The sequence below is a fragment of the Dendrobates tinctorius genome, unplaced genomic scaffold (assembly GCF_039654945.1).
Source record: "Dendrobates tinctorius isolate UK_male_01 unplaced genomic scaffold, ASM3965494v1 ptg000117l, whole genome shotgun sequence".
Classification (NCBI taxonomy): domain Eukaryota; kingdom Metazoa; phylum Chordata; class Amphibia; order Anura; family Dendrobatidae; genus Dendrobates; species Dendrobates tinctorius.
In genome coordinates, this window is record NW_027361785.1 from 8331027 (window position 1) to 8354160 (window position 23134).

Consider the following 23134-nt stretch of genomic DNA (forward strand, 5'->3'; position numbering starts at 1 on the left):
ACTAAATAACACATTACAGCCTATGGGAACGCAGACGTGCGCATGGACATGCGCACGTCAGCGTTTAAAATCGCATGCGTTTTAAGAGTCAATATGGCTACAAACTGGTTAAAATGCATGCGCATAAAATAAGCAAACGCATGCAAAACGCTTGATGCGTTTTTTGTATCCGTTTGGACTGTGCACACAGCGCAGCGCAAAAAAACGCTAGTGTGAAAGTAGCCTTAGATATTGGGAATAAGTTCTGCAGAGAGCTAAAGGGTGGAGATTATTAGTCCACCCTCTGACACAGGGGGAGGAACCTAGCATGTTTAAGAACTAGCAGCCCATGGCAGAGACAGACACTCACACAGAAGAACCAGACGGTGGTGATCTAAGAAGGAACTGGGGACAGACCTGCCAAGAGGAGCAGCGGCCCGTGCTTTGGGGGTCTGTCCGGCAACTAAGATTCTTGTACCTGTGGACTGAAGAGCTTCCGGCACCCACATGCACCCTAGAATCCGGTAAATTGATCTCCAGCTTAATATCTCTAAGTCTTGTACCCTTATTGTTATATTTTACTCTGACTGCAAATCCACTGTAATTCCATTGAATAGCTTTCTGTATATTTCTGTAATTATCTAGTGAGCCCTTAAGGCAATTAAACTATAAAATTAATCTTGGGCTGATGCTTTTACTCTGATCATGAATCTTAGAATACCCAGCGGGTAACAGGACATCCTCCCCGGCGGCCATTTGCTCTAGGTGCAGTTCCCTTACTGACCTGAGAGACCAAGGGGGCGCCGGAGAGCTGTGCCTGTGTAGTTACGTCACATTGGTGACGTGGGAGGAACGGGTCTTGTGTTGTGTCCTCTACAATATTTAATATAAAGTTTTATCTAATCAATATGGGCTTAACCCCTTCATGACATGTGACGCACATTTACGTCACATGCTGTGTCCCTGCCTTTGATGTGGGCTCGCTCGCATCTCTCCCTACACATGATGGCTGATTTAGAGCGGAATCTCTGACAGCGGCATTTAACATGAGCCCGCAGGAGAACGCCTCATTCCACGCTCCCATGAGTGTGCCTGTGATGTGATGGGTTGTCATGACAGTCAGGGGTCTGCTGATGAACTGTGCCTGTCATTACCATCCTCCTACAAAAGCCAGCCTGTGGCTGATGTTCATAGGGGATCCTGATTTTCTCTATACATAGCAGCGCTATGTATAGCACAAGCTAAACATAAGGGGACTAACAAATACAGTAACAAGTGAAAAAAAAAGTTTTCAAAAATGAAAAAAAAAAACACAGAAGTTCAAATCACCCCCCATTTGCCCCATTTAAAATAAAACAAATAAAATGAAAAATACACAGATTAGGTATTGCTGCATTTGTAAAAGTCCAATCAATCAAATATAAAATGTAAATGAATCAGTTTGGTGAATGGGGTAACAAGAAAAAAAAATAAAAAATCAAACAGTCCCAGATCCTGAAAAATTAAAATGTTACGGGTTTCAAAAAAATGGTGACAAAAGCAAATTATTTTTACAAATAGTATGGTGAACATGGTAAATAAAAAAAAACAATTGTGGAATTGCACTTTTTATGCAATTTTACTCTTATTATTTTTCCCCATTTTCCAGTACACTATGTAGTAAAATGAACAACAGAACTAGCACACTGCTCAGACAGCACAGGTTCTGGGTCAAGGGGCTAGACGGACGCTGACTCTGAGTTACTGGCAGGACCCTATTCGGACACTATTCAGACAGCACAGGTTCTGGGTCACTAACAGGAGCAGACACAAACCCATAGTCATTGACAGGGCCAGATTTGTATCACCGGGAAGGTCAGGATTCAGATACTGGAACATGCCTCAACTGTAAGGACTCTGGAAAACTAACCAGAACAGACACTGGTAGTGGTTCAAGTACCGTAGAATGGTTACAGGTACAGATGCCGTAGGAGCGGTATCAGGGTTCAGGTACCGCTGGTGCAGCTTCAGGCTCAGGTACCGCAGAGAACGGTTTCAGGCTCAGGTAGTGTAGGCATCTGTGTCAGGCTTAGGTACCATGGATGCGGTTTCAGACATAGGTACTGCAGAAAGTGGTGTCAGGCTCAGGTACCACAGGGAGTGGTGTTGGGATTCATGTACCCTTGGTGCGGCTTCAGGCACAGGTACTGCAGGGAGCCATGTGGGGGTTCACGTATCATGGTATTGGCTTCAGGCTCAGGTACCGGAGGGAGCAGTGTCGAGGTTCATATACCGCATTTGCAACTTCAGGCACAAGTTACTGCCAGTGCGGTGTCAGGGTTCAGGTGCAACTTCAAGGCATGGGTACCGCCAAAGTGACATGAGGAGGTTTCCCTTGAGAAAGCTGTATGTGAAACGCGCATCGGGGCAGTACTGGCAAGTCTCTTACCCCTCACTATGGATAAGCATTACAACCAGTAAACTAGTCTCTTGTTTTATTCTATGTGTACTGGGCCTTTCACTACACATGGTGACTGGTTGTATAGGTTTAGTATATACCATTATACCACATATTGCTTGAAACTCTGGATTGGTTTGGTGGATCTCTGATAATCCCCCTTATTATGGCATACTGTTGTTAATTATTTTTAATGAATTTTTTCTAATATATATTCTTGTTTTAATTCTAATGGTAGTTTATGGTTATTTCGGGGGGTTCTTACCGGACAGTTTGCGTCCGGTGCCAAATGCCGAATACGGACTTCTCCCGGAAGTCCTTTGCAATGTTCGGAGTTCCGGGGGAAGTCTGCTGCAGTGAGAGAGAAAATTTTCCAGCTCAAAAGTTCGGGTCCTCATTGTTTTCAATGGGGTTCAGAATCTGGTTCAAGTTTAGGTAAAGTTCCGATAACAGAAATGAACTTTGGAATAAAGTTCGGGTAGGGTACTAGAACCTGAACTTCCAAGGGTCCGCTTATCCCTAATTAGAAAGCATTTGCAAGACATTGAAGTTTGAGACAGACATCCATTGACCTCACACCACTGCTGTCAAAGACTGTCATGGTGCAGAGTAAGACTGGAATGGAAGTCTATCGTTTTTAGTGATGAGTCCAACTTTTGTTTTGGTTGCAATGATAGCTGGAGATTAGTCTGGATACCACATTGGCAACAAATTAAAGGGGCCTTTGTAAGGGAAAATATAAGTGTCCCAGGAGCCATTTTTCAACACAACTAGCCAGGCCACATGTTGCTCATGCTACTGTGAGCAGCTTGCATGCCCTACATGTGCTACCACGGCCTACAGTGTCTCCAAAGTTATCTCTCATCGAGTACACCTTGGACGTCATTGGTAGGCAAATGCAAAGGGAGCTGCCAGCAGAGGATCTTGATGATAGGTGTACCCAAGAGCTTTAGTGTAGTACAACATTCCTCAGCGAACCATTATTAACTTCAGTGATAGCAGCCAAGGAGTGTAAGATCGTGTATTTCTGGGTGCAGCCCTTAATTCTTGATACTGAATTAAATTAGATGTTTTGAAAATATTGTTTCCATTTTTTAACCATTTGCACATCATTAACATTTCTAGGCTATGTGCCCACGTTGCAGAAATGCTGCAGAATTGTCCGCAGCATTTCCGCAATTCCCCGCCACGGTGTAAAATGCATGCGGAATTTGCATGCGTTTTCCCGCAAAACACAAGCGTTTTGCAAGCGTTTTAGCTTGCAGAATGCTTGCGCTTTTCCAAGCGATTTGAAGCATCGCTTGGAAAAGTGATTGACAGGCTGGTCACACTTGTCAAGCATAGTGCTTGACAAGTGTGACCAACTTTTTACTAATGATGCTGCCTATGCAGCATCAATAGTAAAAGATAGAATGTTAAAAATAATTTAAAAAAAATTAAAAATAGGGATATACTTATCCTCTGTCGGCCCCCTGACTCCTCCCGGCCCTCGTGGCGCTGCCAGCAGCTTCCGTTCCCAGGGATGCATTGCGCGAATGGCCTCTGATGACGTAGTGGTCACGCGAGACCGCTACGTCATCACAGGTCATTCGTGCAATGCATCCCTGGGAACAGAAGTTGCTGCCAGCGCCATGAGGGACGGGAGGACTCCGGGGGCCGACAGAGGGTAAGTATATCCCTATTTTTTATTTGAATTCTATTTTTTACAGGGATATGGTACCCAGGGTCTGGAGGAATGTCTCCTCTCCTCTAGACCCTAGGTACCATCCGCAAATGAAGCGCTCACTTTACCCTTGGTGGGCATAGTCACATGCCTAAAGTGAGCGTTTCAATGCAATCCTATGGCGGCGGAATCGCTGGGATTCCGCAGAATGGACATGCTGCGGATTTTACCGCTATGCGATTCCGCAGCGGAAAAATCCGCAGCATTGGCACAGCAACTGCAGAATCCCATAGGATTGCATGGGAATGCGTTTTGTTAGTGTTTTTTATGCGTTTCCGCAGCGGCAAAAACGCGACGGAAGTGCTTAAAAAGCACAACGTGGGCACACAGCCTTATAGATCCTGTGATTTTCATAATTCTACACATTTTCTTACTTGGTGTTGTAATGCCAATATTGAGAAGTGTATAAAGGATGATCTATTAACTGTTTACTTACGTAGTGATATTGAAACATTTTGTTTTAATACTGATATGTATAACTGAAGAGTCAGTTGAGGTGCTGAGCCAAGGAAAGCTTGGATAACGGAGGCCCGGCTGAAAGCAGATCTGTGTGTAAAGAGTTTTCTTTCAGCTTGGCCCACTTCCTTCTCCACTTCATCTGTACAGCCTTCTTTGGGCAATTGCCTCTTTCTGGTGATACTGACATAAGGTTCTTCCACTTTACCAGCATTGAAGTAGATGTAGAAGACCTCAATACACCTGCACAATAACAAAAAATAACATATATTTGAGAAAGAGGGATATTTATATTCAGAATTTATGCACAAAATGTGTGGCAAATTAACTCTTCTATATCAATTTAAGAAGTCATTGGGCTGTCAAGTTCCAAGCTACAATCCTTAGCCCTTGAGCATATTAGAACTTTGTGTATGGATGTGTAAAACATACTCTTTTATGGGGTTCTCCTGATACGCTGATTGACTTTGATTCCATACAAAAACATACAAAACATTTTTTGAAATATTCCATATGAATTATTAATAAAAAATAATCAGGGAATGCTCCACTTTGAGCTATTCTTTGCTAGAAACGCTTGTTATGCAAGAGGTTTATACAAAGGGGGTATCCCACAAAAAAAACATGTAGCAACTATGCACTTTTGAAAAATGTCTTACTGCTGGGAGCTAAATTCCCTTTCTGGTGAGTTTAAGAGGAGCAGTGGCCACACAATAGCCTTGGCACTTTATTGAACCCCTTGCACGTATGGATGGAGCTGTACGTCTGTGTCTAGGTCTACATGTGTGTCGCAGGCTCAGAAGCTGAGCCTGCTCCACAAGTGTCAGATGCAGACCGTGTAACACAGCCATTATCTGCATGTAACAGCAGCAACATCAACTATCTCCAATCACTGCTGTTTAATGTGCACAGGATCCTATTTCCACTATCCCATGTAATTGTGGGGCATCAATGGATAACAATGGCAGCTGGTGGTCTACTAAAGGCCCTCATGATTACCATCTTGGTACTCCTGTGAAGCCCAGCAACAGGAGATCATTATTTACACTAGTGTTTCAAAACTACAGCCCTCATAGCCCCTGACTAAGAGAACCTGTGGCAATTTCTGATGTCTCAGGGTGTGTGCACACATTGCGGATTCTGATGCGGAATTTTCCGTGCGGATTTGTCTAAATCCGCAGGTCAAAAGACCTGCGATTTATCTGCGAATTAGCCTGCGGTTTTCCCCTGCGGTTTGACACCTGTCATGGAGCAGGTGCCAAACCGCTGAGGAATCCGCACAAAGAAGTAACATGCTGCGGATTTAAAACTGCAGCAAATCCGCGCTGAAAATTCCACACTGTAGGCACTGCGGTTTTCATTTTACATTGCTTTTAATGGTACTGTACACCGCAGCAGAAACTGCTGCGAATCCGCAGCACCAAATCCACTGCGGATCCGCAGCAGAATCCGCAGCGTGTGCACATACCCTCAACAGTAATTCCATCACCACTGCAATACCAAGAATATCCTGAAAACATGAGTTTGATTTACACTTTGTTTACACTATATACTGCAATACAATAGCACTGCAGTATATAGAACATGCGATTAAAGGACTGAAAATAAAGTAAAATATTAAAAAATAGTGGTTGTTTAAAAATATAAACATTCAAACCACCATTTTCCCAATTTAAAAACAAAAAATAAACATAACGGTAATAAACGGTATGGCTGTGCCTGTAAGAGTCTGATCTCTCTAAATATAAAATTAATTAATCAGTTTGGCAAACACCATAAAGAGAAACATTTTTTTTAAAAGTCAAAAATTTTGTTTTTCTGTTGCCGCTCCTTAAAAAAAATGCAATAAAAAGCGATAAAATGATGTAGGTACCCCTAAATGGTAGAACTAAATAACATTTTGTGTCCATTTTTGATCATTTGCATATCACTATCATGTCTATCAATCCTGTGATTTCCATAATTACACGACTTTTCCTATTTGATGTTGTAATTTCAATGTTGAAGAGTGTATAGTAAGTTATATACATGAATTTTTAAAGCTGATATAGGCTGGTTTCACATTAGCGCTTTTTAAGCGCACGCACGGCCGGGGGTGGCTCCGCCCCCGAGCCGGCTCTATGCCCGGCATGCCCGCCCCTTGCTTGTAGCACCACCTCCTAGCGCACAGCGGCGCCTGCGATCGGCGCACCCTATCTTTAGCATAGGGTGCGCAGATCGTGCGCAGGCCGTGCGCTAGTTGCGCTTTGACCTGCGCTGCGCACTTTTGACGGTGTGCCGTGCACGCCAAAATCCGAAAAGTTTGATTTTGGCGCGCACGGCGCACCGTCAAAAGTGCGCAGCGCAGGTCAAAGCGCAACTAGCGCACGGCCTGCGCACGATCTGCGCACCCTATGCTAAAGATAGGGTGCGCCGATCGCAGGCGCCGCTGAGCGCTAGGAGGCGGCGCTACAAGCAAGGGGCGGGCACGCCGGGCAGAGAGCCGGCTCGGGGGCGGAGCCACCCCCGGCCGTGCGTGCGCTTAAAAAGCGCTAATGTGAAACCAGCCTTAAGTATATTTTTTGCTGTAAACCCCATTAAGCTACTCAAGCGCACCTTTACTACTAGACATGACGGTGCGTAATATGCAGAACCATATTGTACAGTGTATTTTCATATGTCAGTGCTCAGCAAGATCTTTGAAAACCACAAGCTGTATGGTGTGTCAGCACCAACATTTCCCTGATGTCGGCTGCCTTTATCCTTCTACAATTTAGTATTTCAAAGCTCAAACTTTTCTTTTAAGCCTGCTAATCATAAGTGTGGTGGAAAGGGCAGGCACAAGTTGTACGCTTATTGCTTAGCAACAGTAATGATTGGTATGAAAATGATGAAAGCATCCCATTGAGGTTTGGAGAACTATAAGAGAAGGCGTAAAAGTGATGAGAAAGTAGAAATGGAGGGAATATGTCTTAAATGAGCAGTAATTTACCTCACAGTTGGACAAGCCCACAACACTCCAGATTGGTTCATACGATACTTTTAGTAATGTACTGGGAGCTATCTGATAATAAGATACAGGGCTGTGGGGAATTTTCACAATCAACTTTATGGTTCTGCAAATCTTTGAGCTGTCTATTCCTATAATGCTGAACGCTGGACTGGAAGGCCACAGGGAATATATCAATTTACACAAAGAAAGAGAAAGCTACTGACCAAAAAATGGGATCACCACTATAAATGACAACACGTATTATATTTATTGAATGTCAATCAAACCCAAAAACACATTAAAAACATTAAAAGGTCACAAAATGACACATTAAACCCAAGTGGGTTACTAATATAACCCTGACAGGTTCCAATCATCTAAGAGAGCATCTAAGTGGGCATGTCCACAGGCTCCTCCCATCTTGGGTACAGTATACTGCCACGGCACTTAGTGCACATTTTATGCACTTTCTAGGGTTGTCTACCCAGTTCTGAACTAACTGCTTCAGGGCGTAGATATACTTTTTTCACCCCCATAGGAACTGCTGGTGCGTGGCTCAGCATGCTGCATTTAGCTTACCATCTATCTCTTAGATGATTGGAACCTGTCAGGGTTATATTAGTAACCCACTTGGGTTTAATGTGTCATTTTGTGACCTTTTAATGTTTTTAATGTGTTTTTGGGTTTGATTGACATTCAATAAATATAATACGTGTTGTCATTTATAGTGGTTGTAATGTATAATAATTAGATCTGTCTCTTTAAGCAAGCCAGACTTATGGGACTTGGGGGGTGGAGACAAGAGGGATGAGAAGGGAGGTTTCAGTTTCACTTCTGTGTAGCATGGGAATGCAATTGTTATGCTGTGTGCTGGAGGACGAAGAATAAAACATATCTAAAGTTTAATACCTTGAATTCTTCATAACGTGTGGATATTACAACTGGTGACGAGGATGGGATATAATCACCTACTGCTGTGAGTACAGACTATATTTTACCGCTTCACACGCCAGCACCACTGAGAGACTCTATCATGGCTGACTACTTGCACACATTCCCACAATTTGATATGACTGATGTCATTAATCTCTCCCATAACTGGAGAAAATGGCTAAACAGATTTGAGAATTTCCTAGAAGCCATGGACATAAAGGAGGAGAAAAGAAAGAGAGCTTTGCTCCTACATTGTGCAGGCACAGGAGTCTATGACATATACAGTACGTTACCTGCAGCAGAAACAGACACATACAGCAACTGCACTAAAGCTCTCACTGGCTACTTCAACCCCAAACAGAACATCAGATATGAAAGATATAAATTCAGGATTGCCAAGCAGCTTCCAGAAGAGTCCATAGACACTTATGTCACACGGCTGAAAGAGTTAGCACATGGATGTGCCTTTACAGATGTAGATGATGAAATCCTAACTCAAATAATTGTCACCTGCTCGTCTAATAACCTAAGGCGTAAGGCTCTGCAGCAGGATATCTCTCTACATGATTTGCTCAAAATGGCCCGTGCTATAGAAATAGCAGATCATCAGGCTACCGTAATGGAGAATGGGGATAAATTACATGTGCATAATCTCAAACAGAAAAATTTACCAGACAAACAAGCCCAGAAAACAGAAGAAATGTTATAGATGTGGACAGGATTTCCCTCACCACCAGAACAAATGTCCAGCTATGGGACAAACCTGCAGTAAATGTGGAAAAGGGAATCATTTTGCAGCTGTTTGCAAATCAGCGCACTACAAGCCTCCGCTGCCTATGACATAATCTGCAGATGTAAAAGTGATAAATCAGGACACAGAAGAAATGTCTGCGACTGAGAACTATGTGTTCACTACCTCTGTCACTGGTTCAGTACAGTCTCCCTGTGTTACACTCTCAATCTGCAACACTGACATTACCTTTACAATAGATACAGGAGCTTCAGTGGATATCATAGATGGCACTACATATGAACAATTGAAAACAAGGCCAGTCTTACAACAAGTGCAGACTAAAATCTTTCCTTATGGATCTAAAACACCTCTAGCTATAATGGGACAATTTGATGCTGAAATTAGATATAAAGAAAACAGGCGGAAAACCACTTTCCACACATTACAAGGATCGGGAGGCTGTCTTCTCAGCTATCACACTGCCTTGGAGCTAGGGCTCATCCAGATTATTCATACCATAACTGACCCTGCGGATATGGATGTACAAACTATGGTGAACAGCTTTCCCTCCCTATTTAGTGGTTTGGGAAAACTAAAGGACTCTCAAGTACACCTTCATGTGGATGACAATGTTCGTCCAGTAGCCCAGCCTCACAGGCGTATTCCATTTCACCTGAGACAGAAGGTAGAAAAGGAACTCCAATTGCTCATGGATGAGGACGTTATTGAAACTGTTACTGGTCCCACTCCGTGGGTCTCTCCACTTGTGGTAGTTCCAAAACCAAAGACTCCTGATCAAGTGAGACTGTGTGTTGACATGCGCCTACCCAACACCGCTATCCAGAGGGAAAGACATATCTCACCTACGATTGATGACATTATTCATTTATTAAATGGAGCCACCGTCTTCTCAAAGCTCGACCTCAATAAGGGATATCATCAATTAGAACTGAGTCCAGAGTCCCGATACTTGACCACATTTTCCACCCATGTGGGCCTCAGAAGATACAAAAGATTGACTTTTGGAATCTGCTCAGCAGCAGAAATTTTTCAGGATGCAATAAGGAGTGTCATTCAACACATCCCAAATGCCTTTAATTACAGTGATGACATATTGGTTTTTGGTAAAACTCAAGCTGAGCATAATCGTGCTCTATATGCTATCTTCGAATGTCTGCTTTCTGCTGGACTCACTTTAAACAAAGAGAAGTGCGAGTTTGACAAGGGTTCATTAGAATTCTATGGTCACATCTTCTCGGCAAAAGGAGTACAACCAGACCCCAAGAAAGTGGAAGCTATCAGAACAGCCTCAATTCCACAGGATGCCAGTGAAGTGCGTTCCTTCCTTGGAATGGCAAGTTACTGTGCTAGATATATTCCGAATTTTTCAACAATCAGCAATCCACTACGGGAACTTACAAAACAAAGTTGTATTTTTCAATGGTCTCAAGACTGTCAGGCCTCTTTTGAAACAATTAAAAATGAACTCTGCTTGACAACCACTATGGCTTATTTTGATCCAGCTCTTCGAACTGAACTGATTGTGGACGCCAGTCCCGTGGGACTGGGTGCTATTCTAGCGCAGTACAAGGATAACAATCAAAATCCTCACATCATTTCTTATGCAAGTAAGAGCTTAACAAACACTGAAAGAAAATATTCTCAACCTGAAAAAGAAAGCTTGGCAGTTGTCTGGGGATGTGAACACTTTCACTTATTTCTCTATGGAGCTCCCTTCACCATTGTCACAGATCATCAACCACTTCTTACAATTTTTGGAAATCCCAGAGCTAAAATGCCTGCATGAGTTGAACGATGGGGCCTACGTCTACAGGACTACAACTATAAAATTGTTCACAAACCTGGAAAATACAGCAATCCGGCTGATTATCTTTCAAGACATCCTACTAATGATGATATACCTGTGCCTTCCTCCATTGAAGAATACTTACGTTTTGTTACAGATCATGCCGTGCCAAAAGCACTTTCTCTTGATCAATTTATAAATGAAACAACAAAAGACAAGACACTCTGTGCCCTAATACAAATCATCCAAAATCGAAGGTGGCATGAAATTCAAAAGGAAAAATTTCCTGATTCTGAGATTGATCTGAAAGAGTTAAAACTATTCTCAAACGTACGTGAGGAATTATCAGTCACTGAAGAACACCTCATTCTTCGAGGTACCAAACTAGTTGTACCTAAGACTTTGCGTAACTTAGTCATACAGATAGCACATGAAGGTCATTTAGGAATTGTTGGCACAAAGAAGTTACTCAGAGAAAAAGTGTGGTTCCCAAATATGGATCACTTGGTGGAAGAAAAGATTAGACGCTGTTCTACTTGTCAATTAATCACTCCATCATCAACCTTAGAGCCATTACAAATGTCTCCATTACCCACTGCTGTCTGGGAGGAAGTGGCAGTCGATATATATGGACCATTGCCAAATGGCCAATACATTCTCGTAACAATTGATGAATATTCTCGATACCCTGTCATTTCATTTATCTCTTCAACATCTGCTAATAATGTTATACCAGAGCTGGATGACATTTTCTCTGCATATGGTATTCCAAGAGTGGTCAAAACAGACAATGGACCTCCATTCAATGGACATGTGTTTACACAATTTTCTGAATACTTGGGATTCAATCACAGGAAAATCACGCCTTGCTGGCCGCAAGCCAATGGAATTGTGGAACGTTTTATGCGCACTCTGGGGAAACGTATCAAGGCAGCGAGTCTGGAGCACATCCCACTGAAACAGTCATTATACAAATTCATGCGTAATTACCGCAATACGCCACACTCCACTACTAATGCTGCTCCAGCTCATTTAATGTTCAGCAGAACCCTGCGTATACGTCTCCCTGATGTGACCAGCCATCCCCGACTGAGTGACTCCTCAGTGAGATCCACAGATTTCTCCAACAAACAAGCCATGAAACGTTATGCAGACAGAAGGCGAAGGACACAGTCAAGTGCCATCGAAAGAGGGGATGTCGTGGTGGTACGTCAAAGACCAACCAACAAGACCTCACCTGTATATGGTCCTGCAAAATATTATGTTACTAAAAGGAAAGGCAGCATGATCACAGCTGAACGAGATGGACACTCCATAACGCGAAATTCCTCATATTTTAAAGTCATACCGCAGAATGATGACAATGAACTCTCTTTGGTGGAAGATTTGGTATCCGATGGTGGAGAGGACCAACAAGAGGTAGCTGGTCCATCAATAATGAACCCTCTCAATGAGCCCAGACGTTATCCTACACGAGAGAGAAGAGCTCCATCGAGGCTTATTGAAGAAGTGTAATTACAGTTTTGTTTTGTTTTTTTTTTTGTTTGTTTCTCTGGTTTTGGAATTGAACAAATAAGACAAAACGAACATGTGATTTCTTTGGACGTTTTCATGTTGTTGCATTTATCAGTAATATGGGTTATTTATAGAAAAAAAAAAAAAAGGGGGATGATGTAATGTATAATAATTAGATCTGTCTCTTTAAGCAAGCCAGACTTATGGGACTTGGGGGGTGGAGACAAGAGGAATGAGAAGGGAGGTTTCAGTTTCACTTCTGTGTAGCATGGGAATGCAATTGTTATGCTGTGTGCTGGAGGACGAAGAATAAAACATATCTAAAGTTTAATACCTTGAATTCTTCATAACGTGTGGATATTACAGTGGTGATCCCATTTTTTGGTCAGTAGCTTTCTCTTTGTGTATTATGTCTTTATACTGACTATTGGTGTATCCCTATTATATATCAGTGGTGGTGCCCTCCTCACTTCTTGCTATTTGAATATATCAATTTCTGTGGTTGCCCTATATTATAGCCACCTGCAATTTATACAATTCCCTACTTTAGTTCAGGAAAACATGTAAAAAGTAGAAAAATAAAAGAAAACGAATGATCAGTATATTAGAAAACCTCATCTAATAGACTGTTGTACCACCTGTGGCCTTCAGAACCACAGCAATTCATTGTGACATAGAGCCCACTTGGCGTTAAAATATTTACCCATGTAGACAGGATAGATTCTCGCAGTTGCCGCAAATTTGATGGACGTACTGTCATGCTCTGAGCAGCCTGTTTGTGACAACACAACATTTATTCTTAATAATCCAGTAGAGTTGAGCGACTTTTGGTTTTTTAGGGTCGAGTTTCGTTTCGTGAAACCCGACTTTTCCAAAAGTCGGGTCGAGCAAGATCGTCCGATTATAGGGAAAAGTCGGGGTCGTCCCGAAACACGAAACCCAATGTAAGTCAATGGGGAATAAAAGTCGGCAGTGAGAGGAGGACAGGAAACACACCTACAGTGCCCATTTGAATGCCAAAAGCATCAATTCTTCTTACTTAAGCTTGTCAACCTTAATTAACTTCATAAGTTACGCACTGAAAAATGGGGGTTATTTGGCTAAAGTTGTGGGGGGGGAGGGCTGGCTCCAGGTTTTCATGTGCCCTGAGCGAAAGAGCGCCCCTTTAACACATACCACAACTCATCATGCTCCGATACGGCAGAGAAATAGCGGTATAGTACAATGAAAAATACCTCACTTTTTACATCTCATGACGAGGCCCATCTATTTCTCCATACAGAATCATTGGTCCCATATAATGTTTGAAACAGTATATGATGAGCTCCACATAATGCTACAGTATATGTTGGTCCCCATGGATGAAGCTCCACTGTCTTATGGGCCCAAATAATGCTCCAAACATAATGGGCCCCATTTCTAATGCTCTAGTGTATAATGGGCCCTGTAAATGCTGCTCCAGTGTCTGATGTCCACCTTTGGAATGTTCCAGTGTATGGTGGGCCCCATCTATCATTCTCCAGAGTATAGTGCTCCCCAAAAATTGCTGTCCCAACATTGAAAACAATCAAATAAGTCTCCTCGCTAGGGAATCCCTGTACTAGTCTAGACTCCTCGTCGTCCCCATCTTCCATCTCACTGCACAGTATTTCAACTTTGCAAGTGCTGTGATCCTGGGCAAGCAGGGGGGGCCCACTCGTTGGCGACGGCACTGGCACAGGGCCCCTGATAGTACGGTGGTGTGTCTGATGGCGGGTGGGCCGAACCTGCACTTTCATCTGCAGCTTCCTCTTTGTCACCGTGTAAGATGGAACTGTATATGGGAAGGGTAACCTGAGTTTCATCAGGGTCAGATTCAGGCCGGGTAGCGTGCGAGGGGAATGTAGTGGTCTGGGTCAATGTACCAGCAGATTCATCGAGCAGTGGCTGGGCATCAGTGCACTTGTGTCGCCCCCAGGAGTACGGTCGCCACAGTGGCATTACCTTCTTCCTAGGGAGTGTGATGTCATGCTTGGGAGCAACGAAGGATCTCTCTAGCAGGTTAACTAATTTGGCGGCGTTATTCCCACGAGTCATGACCCTCCAAACAGCGTTCATGAAGGCAAAGTGTTTGTTTTACGTGGGCAGTATGGTTGCAAAGCTGAACCTTAAAGGAATGTCCAGAAGGGCACCACCAGGAGTGGAGCCTACGGTTAAATTCGACTCCACCTGGGAAACCTCAACCATGCCAGCTACAGAACAGATGCACACATTGCAAGCTTAATTCCGTTAACGAATGAGACTCCGTCATGCCCCGCGGTCCGAGTCCGGCTTACTAGAGGGAAACGTGAGGCTCTGGCACATGAGATTGGCCAATAACTGGTGTGTCATGCCCTTACATGTCCGTGGCTGCATGTGCGCTACACTGAAAAGGCCAGCGTTTGTCGCTTACAGGTGCAGATAACCCGCTGAACAACGTTAGTGATGGGGATCACTGATTACAATTATTACCCGCGAACAATGATTTCCCAGTAAGTGCAGGTCAACCGCAGTTCCGGAATTAGGCCTAACCGTCATTCCTGAAAAAATGAAAAACTTACGTGTGCAAACCACAGGTGCTGTAGCTTGCTTAACAGCTCGCCAGCCGTTCTCACGCCCAGTATGGATTACACGTGATTGCACAAAGGTGAGAAAGGGTACCGTATCCCCAGATAACATGTATGGATAGCGTACACATTCAAAATATATGTCTATACATCAGGAGGCAGGCTCAGATGGTGTTAGGCCCAGTATGGATTGCACGTGATTGCACAAAGGTTAGAAAGGGTACCGTTTCCCCGGATAACATGTATGGATAGTGTACACATTCAAAATATATGTCTATACATCAGGAGGCAGGCTCAGACGGTGTCAGGCACAGTATGGATTTGACGGCCCAAATTACACAGCGGAGGAGCAGGGAGAGGTAAAGATTGCAAATGCTGGGGCCCTGCCCAAGCAAGGGGGGCCCACTCGTGGGCGTCGGTACTGGCACTGGGCCCCTCATAGTACAGCGGTGTGTCTGACGGCGGGTGTGCACCACCACCGTCAGAGACACTTGATTGCACTATGAGGGACCCTGTGCCAGTGCCCGCGCCCAAGAGTCGGCCTACCCACCTGTCCAGGGCAACGGCACTCGCACGGTGTCGTGCGCTAGGTGGTGACCCCGGCCATGGGGGGGAGGCAGCACAGTTAGGGAGTTTTAGAAAGTGGCATATGTTGATGTTGGACATTCAGCTGATGCAAAAGGCGAAATAGGTGAAGTCCCAGGAAGAGGTGGACCAAAGCAAGCCATTTTTCTGTCACCCTATGTGTCATCAGGGGAAGGTGGGACAAAATCCTTGGAAACCCATGCATGGTTCATTTTAATGAAGGTTAGATCATCCACATTTTGGGTTGACAGACGGGTCCTTTTTTCTGTCAGGATTGATCCAGCTGCACTGAAGACTCTTTCCGATAGCACACTTGCAGCTGGGCAAGCGAGCTCCTGTAAGGCATATTGGGCCAATTCAGGCCAGGTGTCCAGTTTAGCGGCCCAATAGTCAAAGGGGAATGACCTGTGTGGGAGAACATCGACATGGGAGGAAAAGTAGTTTGTAACCATAGTTGACAACTGCTGTCTCCTGTCACTTTCCATCGATGCAGTATTACCAGTTGTGTGAGCGGTATTTGAAAATCAGTCCACAACATTGTCATGAAACCCCTGTCTCCAACGCCACTTCTGCTGTGTGCACCATGAACACCTCTGCCAAGCTGCCCCCAGCCCGTACGGCTCGTGTGAGAACCATCACCGCTGCTGTGTGCTGGGAATGCCTCAAGCAACCGATTTACCAGAGTTGCTTGTTTATTAGCCAATATTAGGTCAAGGTTCTCCTGTGGCATGATGTTTTGTAATTTGCCTTTATAGCGTGGATCCAGGATGCTGGCCACCCAGTAGTCGTCATCGTTCATCATTTTGGCAATGCGGGGGTCCCTTTTTAGGATCTGCAAGGCATAATCTGACATGTGGGCCAATGTTCCCGGTGTCAATGATGCACTGCGAGTGCTGGGTGGAGGAGCACTTTCTGGCAAATCCACATCCCTCCAGTCACGCACAAACCCTGTACCAGACCTTGCCACGCCAACATTTTCACTTGCCCCACGAGATGCATCCTCCTCCCCTAAGTAATCATCCCCATCATCATCCTCCTCCTCCTCTTCTTCCTCCACCTCGTCCAGGAGAGGTCCCTGAGCAGACAATGGCTGAATGTCATCAAGGATTCCCTCCTCCTCTTCCTCCTCATCAACATTGGCTGCAGACGCCTGCTCCTTAAGGTGCGTCAAAGTTTGCATGAGCAGACGCATAAGTGGGATGCTCATGCTTAGGATGGCGTCATCTGCGCTTACCAGCCGTGTGCATTCCTCAAAACACTGAAGGACTTTACAGAGGTCTTTCAGCTTTGACCACTGCACACCTGTCAACTCCATGTCTGCTCTCAAAGTGCCTGGCCGTGTATCCTCCCACAAATGCATTATGGCCTGCCTCTGCTCGCACAGCCGCTCCACCATGTGCAGGGTGGAGTTCCACCTTGTTGCAATGTCGATAATGAGGCGGTGGTTGGGAAGGTGGAGCAATCGCTGCAGCTTCTGCATACGAACGGAGTGTACAGGCGACCGGCGGATGTGCGCGCACAGTCTTCGCACCTTCTGGAGCAGGGCTGTTAACTCCGGATAATTTTTGAGGAAGCACTGCACCACCAGGTTCAAGGTGTGAGCCAAGCAAGGTATGTGGCTGAGTTTTGAAAGGGCTATGGCTGCCACAAAATTACGGCCGTTATCACTAACTACCTTGCCTGCCTCAAGATGTACACTGCCCAGCCATGACTCAGTTTGTCGCTTCAAGTACTCGGCCAGCACCTCGGCGGTGTGTTTGTCGCCCAAACACATCATCTGCAACACAGCCTGCTGACGCTTTCCACTAGCTGCTCGATAGGGGGACACCTCGTGTGCAACAGTGGCAGCTGCAGATGGAGTGCTCGTACGACTGCGCTCTGTGGATGAGCTTTCGCTTCTGGAGGAGGAGGAGGAGGGTCAAACGCCTACAGCCAACTGTTTCCTATACCGTGGGCTAGGCAGCACTGTCCCACCACCGCTGTCCCCTGTGGACCCTGCATCCACCACATTAACCCAGTGCGCAGTGATGGACACGTAACGGCCCTGGCCATGCCGACTGGACCATGCATCAGTTGTGAGGTGCACCTTTCCGCTCACTGACTGCTTGAGTGCATGGACAATGCGGTCTTTCACATGATGGTGGAGGGCTGGGATGGCTTTGCGAGAGAAGAAGTGGCGACTGGGTAGGTCATAGTGTGGTACTGCATAGGCCATGAGTTCGCGGAAAGCTGTGCTTTCCACCAACCGAAAGGGCATCATCTCAAACGAGATTAGTTTGGCAATGTGGGCGTTCAAACCCAGTGTACGCGGATGAGAGACTGAGTACTTTCTTGACCTACTCATAGTGTCTGGGAGGGTGAGCTGGACTTGAGAGCTGCATATGGTGGAAGTAGCGGTGGACAGGGCGGACTGAGAGAGGGTTGATGATGGTGATGGAGTTGGTGTTCTTTCTGATGGCCTAGAATCAGTCTTTCGTTGATATAACAGTGGGATTCCCTGACTGCTGTGGCTTTGCAACGACACCTCAACATTTGCTGCTGTGCTAACCGGTGGGCTTACAGTGGGGGAAACAATGTAGCGTTGCTGACTACCTTCGTTGTGATCAGTTGCACATGTGGCACTTGAGGTTTGGTGTTGTGTCCACGCTTGCAAGTGCATGCTGGTTAAATGTCTAAGCATGCAACTGGTATTCAAATTTTTCAGATTTTTCCCTCGGCTAAAGGTCTTTGCGCACTTCTTACAGATAACCTTGGCCTGATCATGAGGATTTTGTTCAAAAAAGTGCCACACTGCATTCTTCCTACTTTGGCAGACATTTTGCGGCCTAGCACGCTGTGATCTTTTGACCCTCTGGACAAGCTGTCCAGCAACTCTTTTGATGTTTGGAACCTGTCTTTGGAGTGCTCCGGGCCTGCCAGATAACAGCTGTTGCGATGTCGATGTCTGCTGTGGATGCTCCTCATCTGAGCTATTGGAAGCAGCACCCTCTTCCCCCAATGGATGCCAATCTGGGTCAACAACTGGGTCATCCATCACCTCCTCTTCTATGTCATGTGCACCTTCCTCTGTGTCACCGTGTATGGTGGTATAGTGTGCAGGAAGGGGCACCTGAGTCTCATCAGGGTCAGAATCTGGCTCTGTACACTGCGAGGACAATGTAGTGCTCTGAGTGAATGTACCAGCAGAATCATCCATCATGGCCTGGGTAATTCACCATTTGACTTGATAATCCAGGCATGGTATGTGAAAACAGCTCCATGGAGTAATCAGTAGTATGGCCTGCGTCATCCTTCAATCTTGGTTGGGGTGAAGGACACAAGGAAAGGTGTGGTTCATGAACATGAGCCTCCAATGACGACTCAGTGCTTTTACTTTTTACAACTGAAGAAGAGGAGGCGATAGAGCTGGAGGCTGAGTCAGCAATGTAAGACAAAACTTTTTCCTGATGCTCTGGCTTTAAAAGCGGTTTGCCAACTCCTAGAAAACTAAGCGTTCGAGGCCTTATGTAGCCAGACGATGACGCAGGCTCAACACCTCCTGCATTCGGTCCTATTTTGCTCTTGCCACTACCATCAGATCCACCACCAACACCATCATTACCAGCTGCCAACCCCCGCCCAATTCCACGGCCTCTTCCACCAGCCTTCCTCATTTTTGGTAGAAATGAGACAAAATCCAACAAACTATATAGTAATGTAAAACAAGGTACAAGGTGTCTATAGGACAGGGGAGATTTTGAATTTCTGCAGACACTTGTGGACACTGGACACTTTTGGATTGTGTGAGGCCCACTGATATCTGAGCGCTATGTCACAGGCTCGATGGCACAGCTGTGACCAAAGTGACTAGAGGATAAGGGAGATTTTGAATCTCTGCACACACTTTTGGACACTGGACACTTTTGGATTGTGTGAGGCCCAATGAATATCTGAGCGCTATGTGACAGGCTCGATGGCACAGCTGCTGTGACCAAAGTGACGAGAGGATAAGGGAGATTTTGAATCTCTGCACACACTTTTGGACACTGGACACTTTTGGATTGTGTGAGGCCCACTGATGTCTGAGCGCTATGTCACAGGCTCGATGGCACAGCTGTGACCAAAGTGACTAGAGGATAAGGGAGATTTTGAATCTCTGCACACACTTTTGGACACTTTTGGATTGTGTGAGGCCCAATGAATATCTGAGCGCTATGTGACAGGCTCGATGGCACAGCTGCTGTGACCAAAGTGACTAGAGGATAAGGGAGATTTTGAATCTCTGCACACACTTTTGGACACTGGACACTTTTGGATTGTGTGAGGCCCACTGATATCTGAGCGCTATGTGACAGGCTCGATGGCACAGCTGTGACCAAAGTGACTAGAGGATAAGGGAGATTTTGAATCTCTGCACACACTTTTAGACACTGGACACTTTTGGATTGTGTGAGGCCCAATGAATATCTGAGCGCTATGTGACAGGCTCGATGGCACAGCTGTGACCAAAGTGACTAGAGGATAAGGGAGATTTTGAATCTCTGCACACACTTTTGGACACTGGACACTTTTGGATTGTGTGAGGCCCAATGAATATCTGAGCGCTATGTGACAGGCTCGATGGCACAGCTGTGACAAAAGTGACTAGAGGATAAGGGAGATTGGATTGCTTTTAAAAAAGCAGTTTGCGGAGCAGTGGGTAAACAGCAATGCCAGCCTGTCAGGAAGCCTTAAAAGGCAGCCCAACAACCAACACCACTGATACACCACAATATAGCCTCCCCTTGCACTGCACACACAGTGACTGGTGTGTTGTGCAGGCCAAATTGCTAGCAGCAGAAGCAGTTTTTTTTTCTTCTCAGCAGGACAAAAAAAAAAAATTGGGATTGCTTTTAAAAAAGCAGTTTGCGGAGCAGTGGGTAAACAGCAATGCAGGAATGTCAGGAAGCCTTAGAAGGCAGCCCAACAACCAACACCACTGATACACCACTATATAGCCTCCCCTTGCACTGCACACACAGTGACTGGTGTGTTGTGCAGGCCAAATCGCTAGCAGCAGAAGCAGTTTTTTTGTCTTCCCTGCCTAACGCTTTCCCTACAGAATCAGCAGCAACCTCTCCCTATACTGAGATCGGCAGAAGTAAGATGGCGGTCGGCGTGCACGCCCTTTTATACCCCCTGTGACACCCACCAAAGCAAGCCAATCACTTGCATGCCTTTCTGAAAGATGGTGGTGACCCATGCCTATGTCATCACGTTGCCCACAGTGTCCGTGGATCCTGATTGGCTGAAAAAGAGCGCAAAACAAACTTTTGAAACGCGACTTTGGCGCGTAAGTCGCCGACCTCGTGGCCGACCTCATCCTAGGGTCGGGTTTCGTTTCATGAAACCCGACTTTGCCAAAAGTCGGCGACTTTTGAAATTTTTCGACCCGTTTCGCTCAACTCTATAATCCAGACATCTATTTTCAGTAAGCCAGTAAGCTAAGATTGTCGCTACCTCCTTTCTGTGCTTGCCACAGGTGGGGTTAGTCGGCCCTGGTATTTTGCTGGGACTGTTCGTATGCGTTATTTTCTGTTTTGTGATTCAATAAAATATTGCCACACTGTTTTACCCTCACCCTGTGTTGTCTGAGTATTATTATGCCCACGGTAAAAGGAGAGCGGGCATTCAGTAGGATAAGCCCTGGTCCATGCGGTCTTGGGCCAGCAGACTAGAGCACCTACTGGCCCATCGTGTCTCCATACCGTTCTAGGTAATCCCAGAGTAGCTGTATAGGATCAAGATGAAAGGAGTAAAGGTCAGGGTAATAAGGGAAACTTGTCATGGGTCTGGATCCAATTCATGACTAAATGACCTGTGTAATATGTGTTTGTCTGACATAGGGTGAACAGTTGCCATGAAATTGGTCAACTAGCTTAGGTGAACCTTACTACCTAAAGATCCATCCAGTAAGAATGAATGGACCCTAGAAAACATTCCCACAGCATTACTCCATCAACACAATCCTGATAAGTCTATGTCTCCACAAACACCAGCCTGACAAATTTTGGATTCATGTAACTCTCCTCCACTGCTCAGTGATCCATTTATCCTATTTCCAATGGAGTCATCCCTTTCTGTTTCACTTCAAGAGTAAAATAGCACATAAAATGGTCATCTTCTGTTATAGCCCATCTGTGCTTTCTTATGCAATCTGACATGTTGGTTTGAGCATAGTTGTTATATTGTGCATCTCCACGCGGCTTTTACTTATAAAAACAGATGTGATTTGTTTTTATGAGTAGTATTTAATTTTGATGTTACGCTCACCCTTTGCTGTACTTATCATTCTCTGCCAGTTGGTTACAGCCATAGGATGACCTTTCTAAAGATGTTTTACCTCAATCACACCTTTATCAGTATACACTCAGTATTGTTTCACAAGAACAGATTGTTGACAGTATTTGAAATACTGCCCCTGCCATGTCTCTTTCAAAGGTGCTCAGATGGCTAGATTTTCTAATTCTAATGTTGATTTACAATGAAAACTGGCTCACTTAATTTATTCTGCACTCCTGAGTCATGTATAAAGGGACACTCCAATCATGAAAGTGCAGGTGTCTGTTTCAGTCATTAAGTATAGAGTATGTTTAAATGCAGTGCTCAGCATACAGTGGGTACGGAAAGTATTCAGACCCCATTAAATTTTTCACTCTTTGTTTCATTGCAGCCATTTGGTAAATTCTAAAAAGTTCATTTTTTTCTCATTAATGTACACTCTGCAACACATCTTGACTGAAAAAAAACAGAAATATAGAAATTTTTGCAAATTTATTAAAAAAAGAAAAGCTGAAATATCACATGGTCATATAAGTATTCAGACCCTTTGCTCAGACACTCATATTTAAATCATGCTGTCCATTTCCTTGTGATTCTCCTGGAGATGGTTCTACTCCTGCATTGAAGTCCAGCTGTGTTTAATTAAACTGATAGGACTTGATTTGTAAAGGTACACACCTGTCTATATAAGACCTCACAGCTCAACTCACAGTGCATGTCAGAACAAATCAGAATCATGAGGTCAAAGGAACTGGCCAAGGAGGTCTGGCCAGCAAAGCCTTTGTACTACCTGATGAAGATAGTCTTATGCTATCGAAACACGTTGTGGAGATCGAAGGGTTAATAAAGGTTTGTTAACCAGATAGCTGTATCTTTAATAATCCCTTATCTCAGGGCTCCACAGACGCTACAACTTTTTTACTCCTTCATCGGAATTGTGGCAAGGCACACCTCTGGCCAAGGTTACAAAAGAATTTCTGCAGTACTCAAGGATCCTAAGAGCATAGTGGCCTCCATAATCCTTAAATGGTAGAAGTTTGGGACCACCAGAAGTCTTCCTAGACCTGGCCGTCCAGCCAAACTGAGCAATCGTGGGAGAAGAGCCTTGGT

The 23134-nt window shown here is 44.8% G+C and overlaps 1 protein-coding gene across 1 annotated transcript in view; it reads right to left on the reverse strand.

The window, feature by feature from the left end:
- The window catches only part of XK (X-linked Kx blood group antigen, Kell and VPS13A binding protein), a 64280-nt gene that overhangs the window by 12990 nt on the left and 28156 nt on the right, over positions 1-23134 (reverse strand). The window contains exon 2 of the mRNA XM_073590509.1: positions 4576-4838. Within this exon, the coding sequence (XP_073446610.1) occupies positions 4576-4838 (263 nt within the window). The remainder of the gene's footprint in view (positions 1-4575; positions 4839-23134) is intronic.